Source organism: Hypomesus nipponensis, chromosome 7 (assembly GCF_054491055.1).
Source record: "Hypomesus nipponensis isolate SF chromosome 7, ASM5449105v1, whole genome shotgun sequence".
Taxonomy (NCBI): domain Eukaryota; kingdom Metazoa; phylum Chordata; class Actinopteri; order Osmeriformes; family Osmeridae; genus Hypomesus; species Hypomesus nipponensis.
Genome location: NC_140367.1, coordinates 296,180 through 320,942, shown reverse-complemented (window position 1 = coordinate 320,942; position 24,763 = coordinate 296,180). Strand labels below are relative to the sequence as shown.

General features: G+C 47.2%; 3 protein-coding genes and 1 long non-coding RNA gene across 5 annotated transcripts; 2 read left to right on the top strand and 2 right to left on the bottom strand.

Moving 5' to 3' along the window:
* Positions 1 to 602: 602 nt before the first annotated feature.
* On the top strand, positions 603 to 16,215 carry epyc (epiphycan). The gene is made up of 10 exons (XM_084701450.1): positions 603 to 821; positions 3,324 to 3,522; positions 9,234 to 9,477; positions 10,011 to 10,376; positions 10,901 to 11,125; positions 11,417 to 11,512; positions 14,512 to 14,670; positions 14,975 to 15,177; positions 15,392 to 15,487; positions 15,825 to 16,215. Exons 2-10 carry the CDS (start codon positions 3,328 to 3,330, stop codon positions 15,993 to 15,995), a joined length of 1,755 nt encoding a protein of 584 aa, XP_084557576.1. The 5' UTR covers positions 603 to 821; positions 3,324 to 3,327; the 3' UTR covers positions 15,996 to 16,215.
* Positions 16,216 to 16,371: 156 nt separating this feature from the next.
* Positions 16,372 to 18,953, bottom strand: LOC146276230 (uncharacterized). Its single transcript, XM_084701444.1, has 4 exons — positions 18,788 to 18,953; positions 18,323 to 18,416; positions 18,149 to 18,236; positions 16,372 to 17,856 (listed from the first exon to the last, which is right to left on the bottom strand). Exons 1-4 carry the CDS (start codon positions 18,861 to 18,863, stop codon positions 17,170 to 17,172), a joined length of 945 nt encoding a protein of 314 aa, XP_084557570.1. The 5' UTR covers positions 18,864 to 18,953; the 3' UTR covers positions 16,372 to 17,169.
* On the top strand, positions 18,735 to 24,733 carry LOC146276228 (uncharacterized). 2 transcript variants are annotated; one of them, XM_084701442.1, is made up of 10 exons: positions 18,735 to 18,795; positions 19,737 to 19,843; positions 20,227 to 20,431; positions 20,671 to 20,815; positions 21,026 to 21,158; positions 21,395 to 21,515; positions 21,654 to 21,726; positions 22,303 to 22,417; positions 23,831 to 23,939; positions 24,108 to 24,733. In XM_084701442.1, exons 1-10 carry the CDS (start codon positions 18,771 to 18,773, stop codon positions 24,161 to 24,163), a joined length of 1,089 nt encoding a protein of 362 aa, XP_084557568.1. In that variant the 5' UTR covers positions 18,735 to 18,770; the 3' UTR covers positions 24,164 to 24,733. The 2 variants fall into 2 exon arrangements, with proteins under 2 accessions (XP_084557568.1, XP_084557569.1); XM_084701443.1 differs by lacking the exon at positions 18,735 to 18,795 and adding an exon at positions 18,967 to 19,116.
* On the bottom strand, positions 19,649 to 22,648 carry LOC146276229 (uncharacterized). Its single transcript, XR_014762442.1, has 3 exons — positions 22,187 to 22,648; positions 20,915 to 21,145; positions 19,649 to 19,883 (listed from the first exon to the last, which is right to left on the bottom strand). It is a non-coding gene; the product is annotated as an uncharacterized LOC146276229 (long non-coding RNA).
* Positions 24,734 to 24,763: the final 30 nt, after the last annotated feature.

Sequence of the window (24,763 nt, the reverse complement as noted above, 5' to 3'; positions counted from 1 at the left end):
ATAAAATAATAATCTTAGATTTTTGGGGGGTATCATGTATTCCCTACCTATATGTTCTCCTTTACAGATTAAATAAGAAATTGTTTCAAGATCAGTTCTGAGGAACAGCCTGAAAAAAAACCCTCTAATGCATCTACATAAACCACAGATCCCAGTCCACTTTTACCATGAGCATCGCAGCATTTGAGCAGCATGAACTGACCCCAGGTCTGTGGAGAGGCCAGGGCTGGCTGGGACTTCCTCTCTGCTCCCTGGTAGCTGCTCCTCACAGAAGAAGCATTGTGGCCAGGGGCCTCCTGCTCCTCCACACATGAACACTGCACATACCTCCTCCTCACCTCAGGAAAGACAGACACATATTTCAGACTGATTAAGCCTTCTCTATAAAAATAAAGGATACTCTTGTTAAGTTTTTTTTTTACTTTTGGGGGGTGGAAGGGGGGTCTCTGTGTGTCTTTCACTCTCTGTGTGTCTGGAGTGTTGAGTTCTGTGGTTGTGTGTGTGTGTGGTGTTCGTAGCGGGGGGGGGGGGGGGGGGGGTTGCAGAGTGACCAAAAGCAATCCGCTCCCCTCCAAACAGTCTCAGTGCCTACCTTCACACATCCTCGGCAGGGCACTAGGTCTGGAGGATCCAGACCCTACACACACATACACACCAACACACATTCACACCAATACACACACACACCTACACGCACACACACCCTCCCACTCCCAGGCACCCTGTGCGACCCCTCACCATTGGCTAGGTATCGCAGGTATTCTGGAGCTCTGCACCTCCAGCTCAGCTGCAGGGGCCATTTGGGAAGGCAGGACACACAGGTAAGCCTTCATGCTCCTTCATGCTCCTTCATGCTCCTTCATGCTCCTTCATGCTCCATGCTGCCGTGGCTTCACAGGCAGGGCAACCTGCAGAAACGTGCTCATTTAAGGGCTGGTTGATTGTGATTGTGTGTGTTGGGGATGAAATGCTAATTGAAAGGTGTTGGGATCATTGATTGTGATGTTTTGAAATGTTGGCGGTTGCTGTGTTTCTTACTGTGGAGTAGTAAGGGTTAGGGTTAACCCTAAGGCTCTTGGTTTAGGGATTGTGGGCTTCTAAGTGTGCAGAAACCAATGACTTTCTGGAAGTCTGATGGCAGTTGAAACATCACTGATCAGGAATTTTCAGTACTTTCATCTTTTTGCTTTTGTTTGGTGTCGAGGTTCAGACTTGCAAACCACCAGATTGACTTTGCATTGGTCTGGTCTGAACCTGACAGGCTGACAGTGATGTAGGGTGATGGACAGCATTGTCAAGTGTGTTGGTCAAATATCTTGACAAGAGGTAATGACAATTTAGTTTGTATCTGCAGTCATCGATGACAGGGAGATTCATATTTTGTAACTTTTTGTTCAATGGATTACATTTACTCATGCAAACTAATTATGGTTAATTCAGAAAAACACACTTCAGTTTTGCTGAAAGAAAAACATTCACAGGACATCAGGAATGTCAAGCACAGAGCCAAGCCACATAGTGGCAGTCTGTACGCTTTCTCTCACACACACACACACTTTACACACACTTTACACACACTGTACGCTGTCACAGCATGTATAAAAGCACACCTCTGTCTTGGTACATAGTCCCCTTTCAGCATGAGCACGCTGGTTTTCATGGCATTATGAAAACGAACGATGCCAAGCAGTCATTTGACCTATGTCAATATATCTACAGCATATGATATATCCATGAAGAGCTCTCAGTGTTGCTGAATGTCCTGACAGATGGTAACTCCCCCCTGAAGCCCGTATCAACACAGATCAGATTTATGATGTAAAAAATAAACCTTCTTTTAAATTATATATAGACATATATATGTCCCAGAAATATACTTAAATTTCACTATTTGCCCTTTAAAAGATGTGTGTTGAGTGTGTGTGTGCTTTTCTGAAAGTTCTATCTTTGTGTGTGTGTGTGTATGTGTGTGTGTGTATGTGGAAGCAACCTCAGTGCTGAAAGAAGCTTTTCCTTGCAGTCGTAACTCACTGCCGTACTGTCCACAAGCCTCGGTGGAATTTCAAGAGTGAGTGAGACAGGCAGGCCCTCATAAAGACCCTCTGTACAGACTGCTGGGGCACGTCCGATGAGCCGTCTCTCCCTCTCTCTCACACACACACACTCTTTTTCCCACTCCCCTCTCTCCCACACTTTCTCCCTTGTCTTTCTCTCTCATTCTCTCCATCTAACCCTGAGGGCCAGCGTGTCATCCTCCTCTCCTCCCTCGCTCTCCTCCCTCGCTCTCCTCCCTCGCTCTCCTCCCTCGCTCTCCTTCCTCGCTCTCCTCCCTCGCTCCCCGTGTGCCTGTCATCCTGCAGGACTCTCTGGCTTTTCAGACTCTGAGGTCAGATTCTCACAGCTCAGAACCACCTGGTCTTTAAATCTGGGATCAGGTTATATAACTATGTCTAGGGTCAAGGTATATAACTGGTCAAAAAGAGACCGAAAATTGGCAAAATACAGAATATTAGAGAATTTAAGAGAAATATAGATAATATAAAGACATAGAGAGCAGGGAGAAAGGTCTACAGTTATTCCCTCAGCGATCCTTAGGAGATCAACTTTGACCTCTAACATTTGACCTCGACAGTCCAAGATGGCCGCCCTGCAAGCGGTGAACAGGACAGGTTGTGGGGTTTGAGGCCAGGGGGGGGGGCACATACTTCATCCTCTCAACTGTCTGCACCTTGGTAATGAAACCAGATCCCCTGACCTCAGAAATGTGACCCCTGCCCCCCTCCACCATCACTGGACTCAGAGGATGGGTAATGTGACTACGACTTAGACAGCTAATTCAGTCCTTCAATGAAAAGCTGGACCAAGGCCTATGCATAGCATCATTATCCTCTCACCAAGCCATTGTCTTGATAGTGTGAACTATACTTCATCAAGTCCTGAACAGTTCGGTTTTGTTTCTGTGTTGAGGAATTGAGGCGTGCTTCCAGGTGGAGGATGAGGTGTGTGTTTTTCCAGGTGGATGATGAGGTGTGTGTGTTTCCAGGTGGAGGATGAGGTGTGTGTGTTTCCAGGTGGAGGATGAGGTGTGTGTTTTTCCAGGTGGATGATGAGGTGTGTGTGTTTCCAGGTGGATGATGAGGTGTGTGTGTTTCCAGGTGGAGGATGAGGTGTGTGTGTTTCCAGGTGGAGGATGAGGTGTGTGTGTTTCCAGGTGGAGGATGAGGTGTGTGTGTTTCCAGGTGGAGGATGAGGTGTGTGTGTTTCCAGGTGGATGATGAGGTGTGTGTGCTTCCAGGTGGATGATGAGGTGTGTGTGTTTCCAGGTGGATGATGAGGATGCTGATGGAGCTGATGGTGTTGGGGTTCCTGGTTCTCCAGGCAGCAGCGAGCCCCCGCTTTGCCCGGCAGGTGGAGTTGGACACGTATGATAGCGCCAACTACGATGTGGATCTAGAAAACTTGAACCCGGAAAACCAGGATATCTATGATTATGAAGATGGACTGACCATTGATGAACCTCAGGTAAGGATGAAAGGGCTGGGCTAGGGGGGGGGGGGTTGGGCATGCTGGGCTGTGGCACCACCATGCTGCCATAGCTACCATGCTGCCATAGCTACCATGCTGCCATAGCTACCATGCTGCCATAGCTACCATGCTGCCATAGCTACCATGCTGCCATAGCTACCATGCTGCCATAGCTACCATGCTGTAGCTGCTGTGTTGGAAGGGGGCTCTACATGACAGATAACAAGGGGTCATATCTCTCACACATATACATGTATATATAAATACTTCTAGTTTTTCCGGAACTTTACCTGAGTAAAGTTTGCCTGCGTCCTCTTGGTTGATTTGACGGCCCTACTAGGATACTGGGTACTAACCCTAGCCCTGGTTTGAATCCCCCTGTACATCACTGAGGATAAGAGTGTCTGCTACATGTGACCTATACAAGCAGAGAAGTGTGTCCTGAAGGCTGTGATGCTAGGGTCCAGCTTCATCGGGGTCTGCAGCCTGCCATCCAGCCCTGCTCTGACGAAGGACCCACATTCTTTACTTTAGGGTCAAGGGTTAGTCTTGGCAGCATGATCTCTGACCATGTCCACAGGAAGCAGGACCAGCCAGGTGTCTGTAGGCATCCCCTGGGGCTACAGAACACAGAAGCTTTATTGAGTTAATCCCTTATTGTTAATGCCCATGGCTAAACTCGTCAATTCAAGTCTTCATCTGATCCCAACAAATCTTTGCAATTCGTGATCATTTGGTGGTAAATGAGAGAGAGAGGCCATTTCAGACAGCCCTTCACTCAGCCCAGCTGGATGTGATAGGACTGCTCGGCAAGGTTGTATTGTGGGGAACCTTTTCTTTAGTTTTTTTTACCCCAAATGTTCGCATTTTGTAACACAGAAATTCAGCCAAGCCCCTGTCAGAGAGGAGAACAGGTGTGTTCTGGTTGTTTCTAGTCCAGGGGCGTGAAGGGAGCCAGGACAAGCGCTCGTCAGGGTTAGGATTAGGTCCACCATGATGGATTAGGTCCACCATGATGGAGTTATCAGGGTTAGGTCCACCAAGATGGAGTTATCAGGGTTAGGTCCACCATGATGGAGTTATCAGGGTTAGGTCCGCCATGATGGAGTTATCAGGGTTAGGTCCACCATGATGGAGTTATCAGGGTTAGGTCCACCATGATGGAGTTATCAGGGTTAGGTCCACCAAGATGGAGTTATCAGGGTTAGGTCCACCATGATGGAGTTATCAGGGTTAGGTCCACCATGATGGAGTTATCAGGGTTAGGTCCACCAAGATGGAGTTATCAGGGTTAGGTCCACCATGATGGAGTTATCAGGGTTAGGTCCGCCATGATGGAGTTATCAGGGTTAGGTCCACCATGATGGAGTTATCAGGCTTAGGATTAGGTCCACCATGATGGAGTTATCAGGGTTAGGTCCACCATGATGGAGTTATCAGGGTTAGGTCCACCATGATGGAGTTATCAGGGTTAGGTCCACCATGATGGAGTTATCAGGGTTAGGTCCACCATGATGGAGTTATCAGGGTTAGGTCCACCATGATGGAGTTATCCGGCAGGATTTATGATGTTACACACCATATATTACATGTTTATGATGTGATGTGGTTATTCTGTTGGTCTTTATGATATGATGGGAGATGGCATGATTATGGCATGACCAGGAATATGGTAGTTGGCATGGTGACAGGGAGATGGCGTTGACGTTGTTGGTCCATGATTCAAAACGTGTGGACGTGTGTGTGGACAGGAAATGATCACAGTGATGAGTGATGTCATATTTGCGAGACTGTGTCAAGGTTTCCTCTTGAGAGAGAGATTGAGTGTGTGTGTTTATTGGAGAGTGAGTGTGTGAGAGAGTGGGTGTGTTCATAAGAGGCAGTGTGTGTGAGAGAGATGTATTATTTAGAGTGTGTGAGTTAGAGAGATACTGTAGCGTGAGTGAGTGAGAGTGTATGGTAAAGAGAAATGAGATGTGAGTGAGAGAGAGAGAGAGAGAGAGAGAGAGAGAGAGAGAGAGAGAGAGAGAGAGAGAGAGAGAGAGAGTGTGTGTGTGTGTGTGTGTGTGTGTAAGGCAGGTTCCTACTGAATGGGTTTCCCATGTTAAGCGATGAAAATAAACTGAGATGACGAAATTATAGCTTTGTAGTCCTCTACTGTCCCTGTCAAACACACATTCACACACACATTTGTGTATATATATCCCCCCCCACCCCCAATTACACACCTCCCCTCCACACACACGCACACACCTCTCTGCCCTGTCCTGCTGATTCTCTGAAGGAGCAGAAATTTACAGAGGTTTGACTGTGAAAGTAAAACTCAATATCCTACACTGTTTTGCACTAAAACTACAGTAGGTCACCTGACCTCTATGACTTGGTAGACACCAGAGAGATCCAGTTAACTGAGCTGCAACCTGCTGGGACCAGCCAGATCATCTGTCCATGATCCATCAGGCTCTATGTAGAGGGCTCTATGTAGAGGGCTCTATCTAGAGGGCTCTATGTAGACGGCTCTATGTAGAGGGCTCTATGTAGAGGGTTCTATGCAGAGGGTTCTATGTAGAGGATTCTATATAGAGGGCTCTATGTAGAGGATTCTATGTAGAGGGCTCTATGTAGAGGATTCTATGTAGAGGGCTCTATCTAGAGGGTTCTATGTGAAGGGGTCTGTCAGCATCTTGCTGGTGTATAAATAGAGCAATGCTGATGGATGGTGTTCTGAGACATTCTTGGCAGAGTGTCAAAAGATAATCCCATGTCAACAATTGTGGATTATTCCTTGTGTAAGCATAACAGCCTACCCCAGACGTGCTGTTGCTTGGTAGAGGCTTTGGGACATTTTCTTCAGTTTTTCTGATGAGAGCAGTTTCCTCAGGGGTCTGAAGGAGACACAACCAGATGAGCTTCTCTACCTGGGTTCCTGCACACGTTACCCTGCTGGTGAACCTTAACACACATGAATCATGCTTAGAATGGGTTTTAATCGTTTGGCAAACAAACATTAGTCACATTACTGCACATTGCACAATTTTTGCACCAACCTTGTTGCATTCTTCTTTACATCTTATTGGAATTGTTTTAATTAAATTGTTTACATTGTATAGTATTGGCTAGAATTATTTAGATAATGTTGTTAATTTTCTACTTTTTATATATTATATTTAAAACTCATATGTTTACTGTTTACACCTTCCTGCCATAGTAAGTTCCTTGTTTGTGTAAACTTACTTGGTGAATAAAGCTGTTTGTGATTCTTCCATAAGATGTAGACTGGATCTGATGATGAATGAAGGATGGATGCTAGGTATATGTGGGGATGTGCACAGCTCTGTGGTACAGCATTTCACTGCAGATAGAGAAGTCTCAGGTTCAAATCTCCTGTGTGTTCATTTGGATCAAAGTGGCTGCTAAATAAATGTGTTATTCTTTTCATATTTTTATCTTCCTAGCAGGCTGTAGATGTGCAGTTGCAGAGCTGCAGGTAGGCCTGGTTCTGGGGGAGATCCAGGAGAAAGATCCCTGGGGAGGGAGAAGCCAGCTGAACTCTTCTATGCTGTCACTGTTTCTGCTATTCAGATGGAAACTTTCTCTCTGGCTGTCTCTCTGGCTGTCTCCCTCGCTGTCTCTCTCTCTGCATCTGTCTCTCTCTGTCTGTCTTTCTCTCTCTGCCTGTCTCTCTGACTTTCTCTCTCACTCTCTCTGTATTCACTCAATCTCTCCTCTGTCTTTCCTTCTCCATATATCTGCCTCCCTGCCTCTCACTCATTATCCCTCTTTCTCCATTTCTCCAGATTTCTGCCAAGTTTTTGCTTGTCGTTCTCCATGGTGTGTGTGTGTTTGTAAGACAGAAAGTGTGTGTGGGAGGGAGGGGGAAAGTGTATGTGGAGGGGGAGAGAGTGTGTGTGTGTGGGAGAGAGTGTGTGTGTGTGTGGGAGAGAGTGTGTGTGTGTGTGGGAGAGAGTGTGTTTACTTTAACGGAGAGTGTGAAGGCAGCTAGCAGACTCTGCAAGACTAGTCAAAGGCTTACCTTGTACTCTTCCAAACTCTGTTTCTGACAAAAATGTAAGACATTACATCTGTTCATGGCTATAATTATCAACTGAATCTACACAGCAAATCAGCTTAATATCTTATGTTAGGTAATATTCCCTCAATATTCGTCCGTTTTTGAGCAAGTCTCTTGCATTTGTAAAATACTGAGAGCAGAGTTCTTCAGCCTTCCAGACTGCAGGTAGAGAGATGACTGGTGGGTTTGTGTAGCTACCATGTGTGTCTTGGTTCCACAAGGACCATTCGCTGGGAGAGATAGACTCTGCCTTTATGGTGAGTGAAAAGGCCAGGTCGCTACCTGAGACTAGCAATCAGTGCCCCCATGTGGCTGATAATAAAACTACAGGGTTTGGTTTGGGAGACTATATAGACCAGAGACTACGTTCTCGCTACAGAACTGGCTCCACAGGGTGGGTGTGCTCCAAATGTTTGTGCCACGTCCTGATAGGCTACTGTGCAGGAGGAGGAAACACCTGTCCTCTGATTGGTTCAAAGCATCCATACAGACTCAAAAGTTTAGCTTTTCTATTGAAATATGCTTGCAGACATTTTAAAATGCGTGTAGTAGGATGCACTCGTACATTGGAAAGACAATGAAACACTCCACATCTGCAACAGTGAGAATGTATAGTTAGAAGAAAGGACTAAATGTAAATGACTAAATGTAAGACAGTCACAGTGTTAAAGTTCCAGGAAGTGATGTAGGGAGGAAGTGATGTGGGAGGAGGAAGTGATGTAGAAGGAGGAAGTGATGTAGATGGAGAAGTGAGAAGTGGAAACAAGAGAGGAAGGATAATTGAGTGCGAGTTGCCACAGGAGCAACTTCCTGTTCCCCAGACACAGGTGTACAGGAGCAACTTCCTGTTCATATGTGTACATGTTAAGAATTTCCCAGCAGACACGTCAAATGTTAATTCCTTTTATATTTCAATTGTATTATTTATTATTTTGTGTCAAATTCTGTAGCTGTGTCGGCTGTATCTGGCAGTTACACAACCTCAACAACCCACTGACTTTATACCACTGCAGATTAAACCCCAGATTGTATTAATTTATTAACTTTTATATTTTGTGATGTAGACCACTGACAGGCTCTCATTGAGTATTACTGTATGAGTAGATTACGTTTTTACAAAAAATATCCATGCATCCATCTGGCCTGGGCCTCTAGCTCCCTCTTGTGGTGGGACTGGGTACCTGAGTTTCCGGTTCAGGGACTGCTTAGCGGTCAGGGGGTTGGTGCTGGCTGAGGAACAGGAAGTTGTCACTCCTCCTTTGGAAGTGCTTCTTGTCCATGACGACCAGGGATACCTGTAACTAGGTAGACAACATCAAGGTTGAGACAACCACATCATCACAACGTGGAAGTCAGTATTTCATGGTTAGGGTTATTTCATGGGACTAAACGGTAACTCGTCACTGAAGCGTGCTCAAAGCTAACAGTAGTTAACTCTCATTATGTCTGGGGCTCCAGTCTGATAGTAGAATGTCCCTGTACTTACTGTCAGTCGCTCTGGATAAGAGTGTCTGCTCAATGACTTAATGTAAATGTAGAGGCTCTCTTTGGGTTCACACACACGCACGCGCACGCACACGCACACACACAAGCTACATGCTCCTGGTGACTCCCTGTGTTGATTTCTTTCCCTCAGATAGAGATAGGAACATTGGCTCCACCTGACTACAACTACCCAGCCCCCGGGGCATCTTTGGAGGAGGAGGAGGAAGAGGTGCAGGAGGAGGAGGAAGAGGAGGAGCAGGAAGAGGAGCAGGAGGAGGAGCAGGAAGAGGAGCAGGAGGTGCAGCTAGAGGTGGAGGAGGTGGAGCTGAGACCAAAGCTGGCTCCTCAAGGCTCAGGAGGCTCTGGGATCCTCATGGGACCTGACACACAGAAAGGTCTGATCACACACACAGACACACACACACACACACATACAGTATATACACACACACACACACACACACACACAGTACACACACACACACAGTATATATACACACACACACAGTACACACATACAGTATATATACACACACACACACACATACAGTATATATACACACACACACACACACAGTATATATACACACACACACACACACAGTATATATATACACACACACACACACACACACAGTATATATACACACACACACAGTACACACATACAGTATATATACACACACACAACCAGAGGTCCACCACCTCTCCTCCAGACGCCCACAGTGATTAAGCCTCTTCCAACCATCCTTCTGTTTCAGTGCATGTGTTCCATTTAACTAGCTGTTATTGGTTAAATGTGTATTTAACTGCTAAACCATATGTCTCCTAACTTCATCCTAATCATAATTGTGAGCTGGCATCTCACTGGAATCCTAAGTCTCTGTCCTGGGGTGTTGTACTAACCCCTCATCTTGTCTCTAACAAGAGGAGGAGCTGCGCCTGGCTCCCATTGACATCCTTCACGTCTCCGGGGACTTTGGGGGCTCTGTGAGTTCCGGAACATCCGGGGGTTCCGGGGACCTGCTGGGTTCCGGGGACCTGCTGGGTTCCGGGGACCTGCTGGGTTCCGGGGACATGCTGGGTTCCGGGGACCTGAGTTCCGGGGGTTCTGGGGGATCCGGGGACTTGCTGGGTTCCGGGGACCTGCTGGGCTCCGGGGACCTGGGTTCTGGGGGTTCCGGGGGATCCGGGAGTTCTGGAGACCTCCTTGGCTCCGGGGGATCTGGGGATCTCCTGGGTTCAGGAGCTTCTGGGGGGTCCGGGGGCTCTGGGATAACAATGATCTCTGGAGGTTAGTATCCACACACTGGTTCAGTAGAGTAGCCTGGTGTTCATCACCCCTGTTCCAGGGTGACCAGTGTGTATGCTAGTATCGCTCCTGGTATCACCCTGTATTAATGCAGCTAGAGGTGCACCCTGGACCAGAGGGACAGAACACTAGAGTAGGCACATGTTGGTACCTTAGTAGAGCTTTTACAGGACATTGCTTCCTACCAGATTTTGTCAGTGTATGTTTTTCAAGACCTGCATATCCATGTCTCTATCATTTAAGACTTTTATGTTTCCATTTACCCATTTCCTGCTGGTTAAATGTGTTGTTTAAATCCTAACTGCCATGATTGATTTGTTGGAATCATTGCTATTACTGTCATTGTTCCATTCATCGTCCCACCACGTCTTTGCATTTGTGTCACCTTAACCTGCTGTCTCAACTGCAAGTGTGTTTGTTTGATTGTTTGTTGAGTTGACTGACTGTCCATCCCACCTCTGAGAAGCACTAACCTGTCTCCTAACCCCGCCCCTGGCTCTAACAAGAGGAGGAGTTCATCCTTGAGAAGATCCCTCAGGAGGCCTCTGGCGATTCAGGGGAGTCAGGTGCCTCTGGGGCCTCTGGCGAGTCAGGAGAGTCAGGTGCCTCGGGTGAGGCAGGAGAGTCTAGTGCCTCAGGCGAGGCAGGTGCCTCCGGGGCATCAGGAGAGTCAGGAGAGTCTGGGGCCTCTGGAGAGTCAGGGGAACCGATAATCCCAGTCATTGAAAAAGGTCAGTATCAACAGGAAGATTGAATCTGGGAATGCTAGGGAACGCTGAGGAATTCTAGTAGGGTAATTGGCTACTTTTAGGAACATGGGTAAGGCTGAAGCTGGGTTTATCAGTGTTTATCTAATAAACAAAAAAGTAATCCTACTACTCCCATTTAACTATTTCATCCTGGTTAAATGTGTCCATCATCTGTGTTAACATTGCTCATCAATACGTCACTTATAACTGTGGCGTCTTGTCCTTGCTGCTCTAACCTGTGTCTCCCTAACTCATCACCTTGTCTCTAACAAGAGGAAGAGCTGCTTTCTGCCACACCCCTCCCAGAGGAGACGGAGGGGGAGATAGTGTCTGGGGGCTCTGGGTCAGAGCCTGACGTTGACATACGAGGTTAGTGCCTGTCAGGCTGCCAGCAGCACACAGTGGTAGACCCTGTTACAATCGCCCACATGCAGGATCCTCTAGGATCCTGCATGTCCTCTAAGGATGTCCTCTAAGGATGTTGTTTAATAAGTGTGTGAATGTTAACTGAAAAGCTACATTTACATTTATTCATTAAGTAGACGCTTTTATCCAAAGCGACTTCCAAGAGAGAGCTTTACAAAGTGCATAGGTCACTGATAATAACAACAAGATAGCCCCAAAACATTGCGAGTAGCCAAAACATGAAGCACATATTGTGAACAACCAAAATAAGTACCAAAGGGAAGAACCACAAGAGCATGTAGTTTAACAAGTTACAATTAAACAACATGAACCGCTATGTGCAAGTGTACCTGTAGAAAAACAAGCAACATTAAAAACAATATATCACAGCGAGTACAAAAATTGTAACTCGGTTACCACTAACCACAAGAGCAAAAAGCCTCTAAGCAAGAGTCATTGTGATCCTTGAGGAAATTAACATTGGGTCAAGCAAACCATTACTACGTACCGTTGTACTCCAGGAAACAAGTGCGTCTTGAGCCTTTTCTTGAAGGTGAGGAGATAGTCAGTGTCTCTGATGGAGGTGGGGAGTTGATTCCACCACTGGGGGGCCAGACAGGAGAAGAGCTTGTGTTGGGACCGGGCGCTCTTGAGCGGTGGGACCACCAGGCGGTTGTCTGAAGAAGACCGTAAGTGGCGGGTGGGGGTGTAAGGCTGCAGGAGAGACTTGATGTAGTCGGGTGCAGTCCCGTTCACTGCTCGGAAGGTCAGTACCAGGGTCTTGAATCTGATGCGGGCCGTGATGGGAAGCCAGTGGAGGGAGATGAGGAGCGGGGTAACATGGGAGCGTCTGGGTAGATTGTAGACCAGGCGGGTTGCTGCGTTCTGAATCCTCTGAAGACGGTGGGTTGCGCATGCTGGGAGACCAGCGAGCAGCAGTAGTCCAACTTGGAGAGGACAAGTGCTTGGACTAGCAGCTGGGTGGAGTGCTCAGACAGGTATCTCCTGATCTTCCGGATGTTGTAAAGGGTAAATCTACATGACCGGGAGACTGCAGCAATGTGGGCCGTGAGGGAGAGCTCGTCATCCATTGTAACCCCAAGGTTCCTGGTAGAGGGTGAAGGGGTCACCGTCGCAGATCCCAGGGTGATTGAGAGATCGTGGGAGATGGAGGATTTAGCCGGGATGATGAGAAGTTCTGTTTTGGCGAGGTTCAGCTGAAGGTGGTGCTCGGTCATCCAGGCAGAGATGTCTGTGGAGCAGGCCTCAATCCTAGCTGAGATCCCCGGATCGGTTGGGAGATGCCCATCTCATGCACATCTCAGAAAGTCTGGAGAGCAGGAGCTGGTGGTTAACCATATCTAATGCTGTGTGGGGGTTTGAAGCAGAGTTAATTTAGTTCAGAAAGTAAGGGGTTTTAGCACCAGTTATGTGAGAAGAGAAGGATTTAAGGAGGGAGTGATACTTATCAAGGTCCAGACTGTCTTTGGACTTGCGCCATCTCCTCTCAGCTGCCCGAAGGGTGGACCGTTCTTCACGAATAACATCCGTGAGCCACGGGCAAGAGGCAGAAGATCGTGCAGGCCTGGTTGACAGGGGACAGAGAGTCAAGTGATGCAGTTAAAGTGGTTAACAAGGTGTTAGTGGCAGTGTTGGGTGGGGTGGAACGAGACCTCGTCAATGGGAGGGAGGGAGGATGTTACAATAGAGGAGAAATGGGAGGGGGATAGGGAGCGGAGGTTGTGCCGGAAAGTTACAAGGGGAGGGGAGGTAGGAGGAGTTGGAGGGAGAGAGACAGAGAATTGGATAAAGTAGTGATCAGATATATGCAGTTGGGTTACAGAGGTTAAGTCAGTGATACAGTTACGTGTCAGGATGAGGTCTAGCTGTTTGCCTGCCTTGTGGGTCGCCGGTGTGCTCAGCAGCGTCAGGTCGAAGTAGGTCAGGAGAGACAAGAAGTCGACGGCCTGCGTTCCTTGGAGGTGGATGTTGAAGTTCCTAAGGACTATCAGGGGGGTTCCATCATCCGGGAGGACGCTGAGGAGAATGTCCATATCCTCCACAAAGTCGGCTAGCAGTCATGCTTTGATAGGATCAGTTAGCATCACATAATGGTGTTCAAATGATTTGGCAGTAACAGAGAGTGGTGTGGATGTGTATTTAATATGTGGGGAAAGAAGCAAACCTGTCCCATTACCCTGCCCGGTTGAGCGGGGTGAGTGAGTGAAGGAGTGGTTGACAGAGAGAGCAGCTGGAGTTGCAGTGTTCTCTGGACAGATCCACGTCTCTGTCAGTGCAAGGGCATGAAGAGAAGCATGGGATGCAAACGCCGGGATGAAGTCTGCCTTGTTCATAGCAGACTGGCAGCTTTTGATGTGGAGAGTTGATCTATGAGTGTTTTCCACACTGTTCCCTTCATTCTCCAACGTGGGAGGGTTAGGGCCTAATCACCGCACTGTCCTCAAGAACACCACCCAGGGTTACGACAAAAACACATAGATGTTACCAACAACTAGCTGTCTGGCACAAATACATATTAGGAAATCCTTCCTCTGGATAAAGCTCAGTGGTGGAGCATCTGATTGCAGATCAAGTGGTTGTTGGATCCAATCCCGTTTGTGAATCTGGATAAATGAGTCTGCTAAATGAACACATTACATTATGTCCAGGTAGTCGGACAAAAAAATAGTTTTCACGTGGCAAGTTGAGCTACGAGCGTTACTGTTAAGGCCATGGTTTGTGAAGTACTCATCATTGCATCTGATCACATAAAAGACGTAGCTACCTAGCCAATTTAGCTAGCACTAGACAGTCACTCTGACTCCACATGTCACCACGCAGCCCTCTGTGATGGTCAGGCCAGACAAGCCTTCAGACATTCACTTTTAATCAGGATCCCAAGTGAATAATACTTTATCTAACTTTTATTCTTCACACCTTCCTCCCCCTCCTCCGCTTCCCAGGTATGCCCACCTGTCTGTTGTGTACCTGTTTGGGCGGGTCTGTTTACTGTGACGATCTGAAGCTGGACCACGTGCCCCCGCTCCCTAAAGAGACCACTCACTTCTACGCTCGCTACAACAAGATCACCAAGATCAACAAGTCTGACTTCGCTCAGATGAGTGAGTTTACTGAAACAACTCTGCCAAGACTGAAACATGAACGGCATCACTGACATCACACGTTTACTTTTTCACTTAAATATGTCACTGTTTTTTTTTTCGAGAACTGAAGCATCTACTGGATAAACAAAACCAGATGGAATGTGTCACATCAGACAAATGAAACCTCCAACTGAGGTCTTTAGTAAAACTAAACCCCCCAGTCGGTTTTAAGGCCCTCCTCCTACCTTGTACCTGAAGAGGTCTGTATTGTCTAGTATGTCTTCATACCTGACCACTGTTGGTGCTCTCCTGTCCCGTGCAGACAAGCTGAGGAGGATCGACGTGACGGCTAACGAGATCTCGTCTGTGGCGGACGGGGCATTGAGCGGGCTGCCGGCGCTGGAGGAGCTGGTCATCAGAGAGAACGCTGTGGCGCAGCTGCCTGCGCTGCCCGTCACCATGACGCTGGTGGACGCCAGCCACAACAACATCGGTGCCACCGGCATCCACAAGGAGGCTTTCAAGGTGGGTCACATCCTGTCATGTCCCATCACATCCTGTCATGTCCCATCACATCCTGTCATGTCCCATCACATCCTGTCATGTCCCATCACATCCTGGATCAAACGGAATTTATGCTACATATACTGTTTATAACCAAGACAACACAGACTAATCTGAAAGGGGTCTACTTGAAAGCGGAGCCATGCTGGTTGTTCAGTAACTTTTTTGTTTCCAGGACATGGCGGGTCTGCTATACTTGTACCTCACAGATAACCACATCGACCACATCCCTGTGCCCCTCCCCGACAGCCTGCGCTCACTGCACCTACAGGTACTTGCAGCTGCAGTATGACGAGAGGGACTGCAGCCTCCATAACTCCCCCACTACCTTCCTATACTTACATCATGCTGGGGTGCATCTTTGTCCTGGATACAATCCCCTTCCAAACTCCCTTTAACTCCCTTCCTTCTCTTCCTGCTTTCCTACTCTCCTAGCTTCTAATTCACCCTATATAAGTACACAATTAGACAGAGGAATAGTATATCAACTAGTTTTAAAAACATACAGTTGTATCACATGACAAGAGATTCCATCTAGGCACTGCCACTTAGACAGCTCATTAGCTGATACTGTCGGCCTCTGATCCCATGATGCTTTGCGGTTCCAGCGTAACAACATCCAGATGATGCACGAGGACACGTTCTGCAACCTGAAGGACTTCAACTACATCAGGAACGCCCTGGAGGACATCCGCCTGGATGGGAACCCCATCAACCTCAGCAGAACCCCGCAGGCCTATGTGTGCCTGCCCCGTGTGCCTGTGGGAGACCTCATCTAGACACACACACACACATATATAAACACACACACCTAGACACACACACACACACACGTGTAAACACACACACATAAGCACATACACTTTCATACACATAAGCACATACTCATACTTGCTCCCACTTTTATATATACACACACACTACACTGAAACAAAAAACACATAACATGGGACCTGAAAATACACACACACACACACACACACACAGAACAACCCAACAAACCATAACATCATGCCAATGATCAACAGCAATCTGCACATACCATCATCTACCTAGTGTAAACACTAAGGCCATTGGTCCCACTTACACACACGTACAGAGAACTTTGTCAACATCCAAACTGTTCGCAACTTGATGAAATACAGAACATTCTACTCTCATGAATACATTTTATTGATCGCCAGCAAACAAGTGATCGCCAGCAAACAAGTGATCACCTGTTGGATCACCTGTTGGTTTGAATGGGCTCGTCTGGCAAAGACCACCAGTAATATTGTTTAAATATGTTTGTTTTGTAAAGAAAAAAATAATATTAATATTAATGACAAATCTAACACATTTGGAAATGTTCATTTATACTAATGGAAGCTGGAGCTGAGTGAAGGTAAACTGAGGTTCTAATGCAATAAAAGAAGCATTTAAACACATGCATTTGTTGTAAAATCTGTACTGTAATATAAAAATATATATATTCAGAAAACGTTTTTTTTTTTTCTTCGTTTTTTTTACATGAACTGCAATATTTGGTATGATACATTTCAAAGTGATGTTTGACCATGCACAATAGCTTATTCATAAATAATCTAAGCGTATTGTATGAGTGGTGGGGGTCCGGGTGTGGGGGGAGGGGGGTAACAACCATAATAGCTTGCTATTGTGTGCTTTGTATGGAAATACCACAACTGAATAAAGATGTATTGATGACCTCTCCGACCTGGGAGTGGCTCACCGTTGTCTTTTAAACTCTTAACACTACAATCTTTAAACATGACCAACAAACAGAAACGTAAACATTCATGGAGATGCTCTAGTACTGCTTCACAGGTACTTTTTCATAAAAGCATTGCATATTCTATTTATATATATGTATACATATAATATGTATACAGTAGTGTATACTCAAGTTTCAATAAAGAATCAATAAATTAACGTAAAAAGAATGACCATCCCACCTCAGAGAGCTTCGATCAGCTTCTCAAACAGGTTGAGGAAGCGTTCCCTCCTCCCCTGCAGCACTGAGTCTCTCTCTTGCTCCCCTCTTCCCTCCGCTGTCGTCTCTCCATCCCACACAGCCCCACGTCTCTCCACAGCCTTGCGGTCTCTGTCCAGGACACGTTTGTCCCGGATCAACACGGCCCTGTCCTTCTCCATCATCCTTCTTTCTCCCTCCATCACAGCCCTCTCTCTCTCCATCACAGCCCTCTCTCTCTCCATCACGGCCCTCTCTCTCTCCAAGGCAGCCATCTCTCTCTCCATCCCTGCTTTCTCTCTCTGCAGTGCCTGCATCTCTCTCTCCAGCAGAGCTCTGCCTCTCTCCAGTGTCGCTCTGCCTCTCTCCAGTGTCGCTCGCTCCTTCTCCACCTCCTCCTCCATATCCAGCTCCATCTCCCTGCTCCTCCCCTCCTCCTCGTTGAGCAGAACCTCCACCGCCGTGGGGCCCCGGCACTGCGTGGGGCGTGGCAGGGGGGTCCGCTTCCTCTTCCTGCTGGACAGGAAGTCATCCTCTGTGTTAGCTGAGTTCTGGGGGAGCAGCAGGGGGGCGCTGCCTGACAGACGCCCCCCCAGAGCTTCACTCATCAGGCTGAAGAACGGCCACTGGTCCGGGGACACCTTCACCCCCTCCGGAGGGTGCTTTAGCTCCTGGCACCACAGAAGAAGAAGAGGAAGAATTCAAAAGGAGAAGATGATGTCAATCCTCTACTTCTTCCTGGGCCCTTACAGGATGTGACACGGTCAGAAGGTTGTGACAGTGAAGTTACATCCTCTCTTCAAAGAGCGGTGAGATTAGGAAGTCTAAATTTAAAATCTTTAAGAAGAAGAATGTGTTCATTTAGCAGATGCTGTTACCCAAAGGAGAATAAAATCTCTTGGTCTAGTGTCAACCACCTCCCACTGAGCTAAATCTGCCAGTCATCAGCTGGTAAATATTGACCTTGTACTTCTTTTTGAGGTTGTCCCATTTCTTGCTGGCCTGGCAGTGTGTCACGGTCCCCTGCAGTCCCATGTGCTTCAGAATGGACCTGCGATCGCACAGCAATGGGATCGGACTTCATCTTCACATTATCATATCAATAAGTACATCTGTAATGTAGACGGAGTGCTGTACCTCCATGCATACTTGGCAGCATTCCTCTTCCCTGAGAACAGATGCTGATTGGACACACGCAGCTTCACCAAATCCTCAGTTTCCTTTCCACTCACTGAACACAAACATTACAGGAAGGTTGTACAACAGCTTTGTAGTAATGGAATGGAATGGCTAAAATACAATAATTACATTTCAGCGTTTAGGAAGTAAGGTATAGTGCTAGGACGAGAGGGGCTAGTGTAGTTGGGTTTGATGCCTGTTGAAATATTTTTTTTAATTTGTAGATGTATTGGAATATCAAAATGTCATTGTGTAATTAAATAGTTTTGATCCTGGTTAATGCCTGGTTCACTCTGCTGCGGAGCGTGCGCGTGTTCCCTGAACATAAACACGCGATCTTGTTTCTCCAGGAACTCCAGCTGCAGAAACGCACCCTTACTAAACCCCAGGAACACAGTCCCTTCTGATGGGTGAAGTACTTACTTTTGTAGGTGAATTCTACTGAGTTTTGGCTGTCATATGGCGTGGAGGTATACATGTGATCCAAAATGTTCTCCATTTCAGACCAAGTCAAGCTCCTCCGACCAAGTACACACTTCGGAGGGAGCTAGTTTTCAGCCCTTCAGAGGGTGCCTCGTTTCTTCTTCTGTTGCGTCTCTATACGACAGTTTTTCTACCACCCCTAGTGGACGGGAATGTCTAGCTGACAGGGTTATTCACCAATCTGAACGTTGCAGACGAAGTGATTACAAGAAAATGAAACCTATATAGCTAATCCTCATTTCTAACCATGGCGTCAAGCGGGTTGGACGGTAAGCAATGAGCGTCGACTTGCTTCCAAGCTACCAAGATTTATTACAACTTCTTATTCAGTGATAGTTTACATAGTGATTGTCCTGAGAGAACGATTATTTGTATTTTCAAACATAATTCGATTTTTTTTATTTACGTTTCACTTTCGTTTAGCGTCAATGTCATTTTTGTTACAATTTTTTGGTGTGAATCACGGTTTGTTTTATTTCCGAATATACATATGATAAATATGACAAAGTCATGGAAATGACAAAAAAAAAAAAAAATCACACGTTCAAGTGAGCAGTGTGGGCTATACTGCCAGGAAGCCAGGTGTGAGGATCCATGTATTTCCCAAGGAAGGAGATGGACCTTGGAAGAATAGAAGGATTCTTCACTGATCCCGCTCCACCTTTCTATTTATAATTTATTAACTTTTATTTTAAGTACTTGTTTTATTTTACCTGATCTAAATTAATCTCCAACTGTACTGTCGGGACGATTCAACACAACAACAACAACAAATACATATTTTTTAAACTTTAATTTGCATTTGTACAACTGGATGGTATAATATACATGATTAATTGATTGACCTTGTGATCTCTTAATGTGCTGACCTTGATCTCTTCCCGAGCAGCTTCCAGCATCAAGGAGGAGTACTCCAGCAGCAGTGATTATGAGGCCTCCTCCGGGAGCCACCCAGAGGTGGAGGCAGACAGGTTCCTGGTCCCTGCCCACCAGCAGGTCAGTTCTCTGGGCCTCGGCTGGGAGACGCCCCCTGGGGCTGCAGGTGGAGATACACCAGTGATGGGGCACTCATCAGCGATTCATTCATTGTAAACAAATCTTTCCTAAGACTCAGGAGTAGCAACTAGATTTGGTCATTTTCTAATTTTGCTGGACGAGATTCCAAGATCCAAATTAAGTGAAATGATCCGCTAACTATACTGTGGACTCTCAATCTGCATGTTACGCTTTTCTGAACTTGGCTACCCCTAACCTAGTTTATTTATATATAAAAAGAGATTTCCTATCATTATGGTTACTTTAATTACTAGTCAATTACTAGTATAATAACAAGTTGTTCCTAGTGTGTGTGCTGTCTCAGCCCTGCTGTGTGTGTGCAGACGGAGCCTTGCAGGGACTACAACAGCCATGGCAGGTGCAGGAGAGGGACTGAGTGTCTCTTCCTCCACCTGTGTAAGTACGCCGTGGGGGGAACGTGCCGGAAGGGGACCCGCTGCCCCCTCGCTCACCCAGGGGCACCCACACACCCCTCTGGAGATCACCGTGGAGACAGGAGTGCACGGGGTCAGGGATCTCAGTCAAGAGGTGAAGGGGGGTGCTGTGTCTTCTTTACTCCTCTTTCTCCTCCGCTCTTCTTTCTCCTCTCCTCCTCATCTCCTCTCTTCCTCCTCCTCTCTTCTTTCTCCCCTCCTCCTCATCTCCTCTTGTCCTCCTCCCCTCTTCCTCTCCTACCTCACCAGTTCTCCTCTTCTTCCCCTCTTTCTCCACCCCTCCTCTCCTCATCCTCCTCCTAACCTGTCATCTGTTTTGTTTGCTGCCGTCAGAGGGGAGGCTGAGTGATGAGCGAGCGTACCAGTGGCAGCTGAACGCTGGGCAGGGCTGGGTGGACGTGGCCAACGACCACATCATAGAAGCACAGTACAGCCTGCCCAACACCTCCGGCATATCGATCTTTAACACCCCCTATGGGTAGGTGCTGGAAGTTCCCTTGAGGAGCACCTGACAGCGCAATTTGTCTTTTTATTTCTATTCTTAATATCTCATTGGCCTGCACTTCTGTGTCAGCACCTGGTTCTGGAGGACTTATCCCTGAGCTGCCGTCTCCCTCCTCCTCTCTCCGTCCTTCTTCTCCTCTCTCCGTCTTTCTCTTCCTCCCTCCTCCTCTCCTTCTGGTCTCAGGAGGGTGAACATTGACTTCAAGCGGATGAGGGTGCTTAAGAAGGACATCCGAGTGAGGCGTCTGGACGGGAGGAAGACGACCTGGGTCTGGTTCTACAGCAGCGGCCATGGCTGGGTCTCCTATGACAGGAAGGTAGACAACACAGGTGGCACACAGCCTGAGATGCACAGCTTGCAAAAGACAAGCACTGAGCAAATATGAAATTAAAAAACATCTGAAATTATTGATATTTTGATCTTTCTGGCAGGCTAGTTCTGTCGTTTATTCACAGAAATCGTTCCTGAACGGTCCCTATGTTACTGAAACTAAATTTTAAATCAATATATTTTTTGCAGGTCAATAACGGTAGTTGTTTTTTAAACCTTGAGGATTCCACAGGAAAGCCAGGCCCTCTGAAGAGCTCTGAAATTGAGCAGCAGTACCAGCAGAACCCAAAGGGCTCCCTCACATTCCACATCAAGTCAGATCAGCTTGAGATCAAGTTCAAAGGTACAAATGATCACAGAATCTACACCAGTCTCTTGCCAACATGGTTGTGTGTTTCAGTGGTGTGTTCTTAAACACGGTTCTTTGTGTGTGTTTCAGTGGTGTGTTTTTAAACACAGTTCTTTTTGTGTGTTTGTTCAGAGAAGCAGCAGGTGGGTAGAAGCAGCAGGATGGTGAGGCGTCGCCCGGAGTACCAACCGAAACAGCCTCAAGAGTAAGTGGAGCTTGTTTTTACTCTACGAGCGCTTGAGTAGAAAAACTAAAACACTGTTTCATTGTGTTTCTCTTCGAAGCAAAGCTCTTTGGCCACATTGGCTGTGTCTCAATACCCTACCATACTATTGTATTGACTATCCAAGAAAAACATTTTGAATGTCCCAATATCTAGTATGTCTAATACAACATGCCAGCGGTCTGTGAGTCAGCATGCAGCTGTCTGTGAGTCAGCATGCAGCGGTCTGTGAGTCAGCATGCAGCGGTCTGTGAGTCAGCATGCAGCAGTCCGTGAGTCAGCATGCTGTTCTGTCTGGTCTGACCTGCAACCCATTGTGTAGCAGAGGAAGAGTCAACTGCAGACACAACAATGCAATAGCGGACCGATACGAACCTGTCTATAATATGTGGTTCAAGTAGCGTGACCCAGTTGTAATCATACTGCATTTTAGAGTACCTACTCTGTGAAGGCAGCTGCAGTTCCTTATGAAAGTACAACAGAGAAGCATGCGATCCAGAGGCAACCATCTTTAGCAGGCTGAATGTTGTGATAGCATGGCTTCTCTTGATTGGACAGATCTCCAATAGGGGCGGAGGCCTTCCAGACTGTGGGCATTACTCCTGCAGCCAGCCAATCACCTGAGTGGAAGTTTGAAGGGAAGAGTGGAAAATGGCACAAGTTCAAAAAAGAGGTGTGTAGCTCCTGCAGACGCTCCTGAATCTCCAGATAAATAAATCAAACATGATGTCGGGAATAACTCTAACCCTAGGCTGGAGGTGGAAGTCATGATTTCAGGTATAACTCTAACTCTAACCCTAGGCTGGAGGTGGAAGTCATGATTTCAGGTATAACTCTAACTCTAACCCTAGGCTGGAGGTGGAAGTCATGATGTCAGGGATAACTCTAACCCTAACCCTAGGCAGGAGGTGGTAGTCTTTATGTCAGGGTCAGGGGGCAGGAGGTGGTGGTCCTTATGTCAGGGTCAGGGGGCTGGAGGTGGTGGTCCTTATGTCAAGGTCAGGGGGCTGGAGGTGGTAGTCATGATGTCAGGGTCAGGGGGCTGGAGGTGGTAGTCATGATGTCAGGGTCAGGGGGCTGGAGGTGGTAGTCATGATGTCAGGGTCAGGGGGCTGGAGGTGGTAGTCATGATGTCAGGGTCAGGGGGCTGGAGGTGATAGTCATGATGTCAGGGTCAGGGGGCTGGAGGTGGAAGTCATGATGTCAGGGTCAGGGGGCTGGAGGTGGTAGTCATGATGTCAGGGTCAGGGGGCTGGAGGTGGTAGTCATGATGTCAGGGTCAGGGGGCTGGAGGTGGTAGTCATGATGTCAGGGTCAGGGGGCTGGAGGTGGTAGTCATGATGTCAGGGTCAGGGGGCTGGAGGTGGAAGTCATGATGTCAGGGTCAGGGGGCTGGAGGTGGTAGTCATGATGTCAGGGTCAGGGGGCTGGAGGTGGTAGTCATGATGTCAGGGTCAGGGGGCTGGAGGTGGTAGTCATGATGTCAGGGTCAGGGGGCTGGAGGTGGTAGTCATGATGTCAGGGTCAGGGGGCTGGAGGTGGTAGTCATGATGTCAGGGTCAGGGGGCTGGAGGTGGTAGTCATGATGTCAGGGTCAGGGGGCTGGAGGTGGTAGTCATGATGTCAGGGTCAGGGGGCTGGAGGTGGAAGTCATGATGTCAGGGTCAGGGGGCTGGAGGTGGTAGTCATGATGTCAGGGTCAGGGGGCTGGAGGTGGTAGTCATGATGTCAGGGTCAGGGGGCTGGAGGTGGTAGTCATGATGTCAGGGTCAGGGGGCTGGAGGTGGTAGTCATGATGTCAGGGTCAGGGGGCTGGAGGTGGTAGTCATGATGTCAGGGTCAGGGGGCTGGAGGTGGTAGTCATAATGTCAGGGTCAGGGGGCTGGAGGTGGTAGTCATGATGTCAGGGTCAGGGGGCTGGAGGTGGTAGTCATGATGTCAGGGTGAGGGGGCTGGAGGTGGTAGTCATGATGTCAGGGTCAGGGGGCTGGAGGTGGTAGTCATGATGTCAGGTCTGGAGGTGGTAGTCATGATGTCAGGGTCAGGGGGCTGGAGGTGGTAGTCTCACCTTTGTTTTGACCCTCAGAACGGGAGTTCTGTGTCCAGTGCTGATATTGAGGCCCAGTACCAGATCAACTCCACAGGCTCCATGAGCTTTACTGCTAATGGGCAACCCTTCAAGCTGGACTTCTCAGGTCTGTTCACTAGTTAGCTATTCGTATCCAGGTAGCTAGCTACTCGTACTGTGGTAGTTAGCTAGGTGTACTGTATTATTATTATTAGTTAGCTCTAGATTTTTGGTACACAAAATCCATGAGTGTAGGATATACACTTTAGGGTCACTAATATCTCTGTCTCTCCAGCCATGAAGCAGATGAATCTCACCACCAAGCATAGGAGAGCTGTCAGGAGATTCTAGACCTGACTCCTGTCCCCAGCCGACTAACAAATGAAGTCACAGTCTGTCAATAATTTAATATTGCTGCAATTGCATTTAGATTCTGTTTGTGGGCATCAAGTTTTTACATCTATGTAACCATACTGCCAACAAGTCCAATTGAGGACATTCATTTTACACAACATATTGCCCTATATTGTGTAAAATGTAAACTTAAAAAACTTTTAAAAACTTTTTATCCCCTGGTGTCAGGGGAATATAGAGGTTTGACTTAAGAGGAAATGTGTTTGTAACACAAGATGTATATGTGGAAAAAACAATCAGGTGTCGAAAATGACAGTCAAATGAGCACAAATGTTTACAGTTTTTATTTAACATTATAAGTGCTACTAGCCTAAATGTTATTGAACTGGCCTTAATCGTGTACTACTTGAAACTGCCATCTGTTATCATTCGTGATGGGATCTCCAAAGCCAAAATAACTCCTGCTTTTAACGTGTCATGAGCCTGCTAATTGGCAGATAAATATTTTTTACAGTCACTGTTTGAAATCATTTTTTATTGTTAATAATAAATATTTGACTACACAAATGTGTTGGTTCCTGGTTGGTCCTGGTTGTT

Coding starts and splice junctions, on each gene's coding strand:
- epyc (XM_084701450.1), top strand. CDS start 3,328: ATGATGAGGATGCTGATGGAGCTGATGGTGTTGGGGTTCCTGGTTCTC. Junction 3,523..9,233: donor TGACCATTGATGAACCTCAG/GTAAGGATGAAA, acceptor TCTTTCCCTCAG/ATAGAGATAGGAACATTGGC. Junction 15,488..15,824: donor TGCGCTCACTGCACCTACAG/GTACTTGCAGCT, acceptor TTGCGGTTCCAG/CGTAACAACATCCAGATGAT.
- LOC146276230 (XM_084701444.1), bottom strand. CDS start 18,863: ATGGAGAACATTTTGGATCACATGTATACCTCCACGCCATATGACAGC. Junction 18,237..18,322: donor GCTGCCAAGTATGCATGGAG/GTACAGCACTCC, acceptor GTGCGATCGCAG/GTCCATTCTGAAGCACATGG. Junction 17,857..18,148: donor ACCTCAAAAAGAAGTACAAG/GTCAATATTTAC, acceptor CTGTGGTGCCAG/GAGCTAAAGCACCCTCCGGA.
- LOC146276228 (XM_084701442.1), top strand. CDS start 18,771: ATGGGTGAAGTACTTACTTTTGTAG. Junction 20,432..20,670: donor TCAGGGATCTCAGTCAAGAG/GTGAAGGGGGGT, acceptor TGCTGCCGTCAG/AGGGGAGGCTGAGTGATGAG. Junction 21,159..21,394: donor GGGTCTCCTATGACAGGAAG/GTAGACAACACA, acceptor TTAAACCTTGAG/GATTCCACAGGAAAGCCAGG.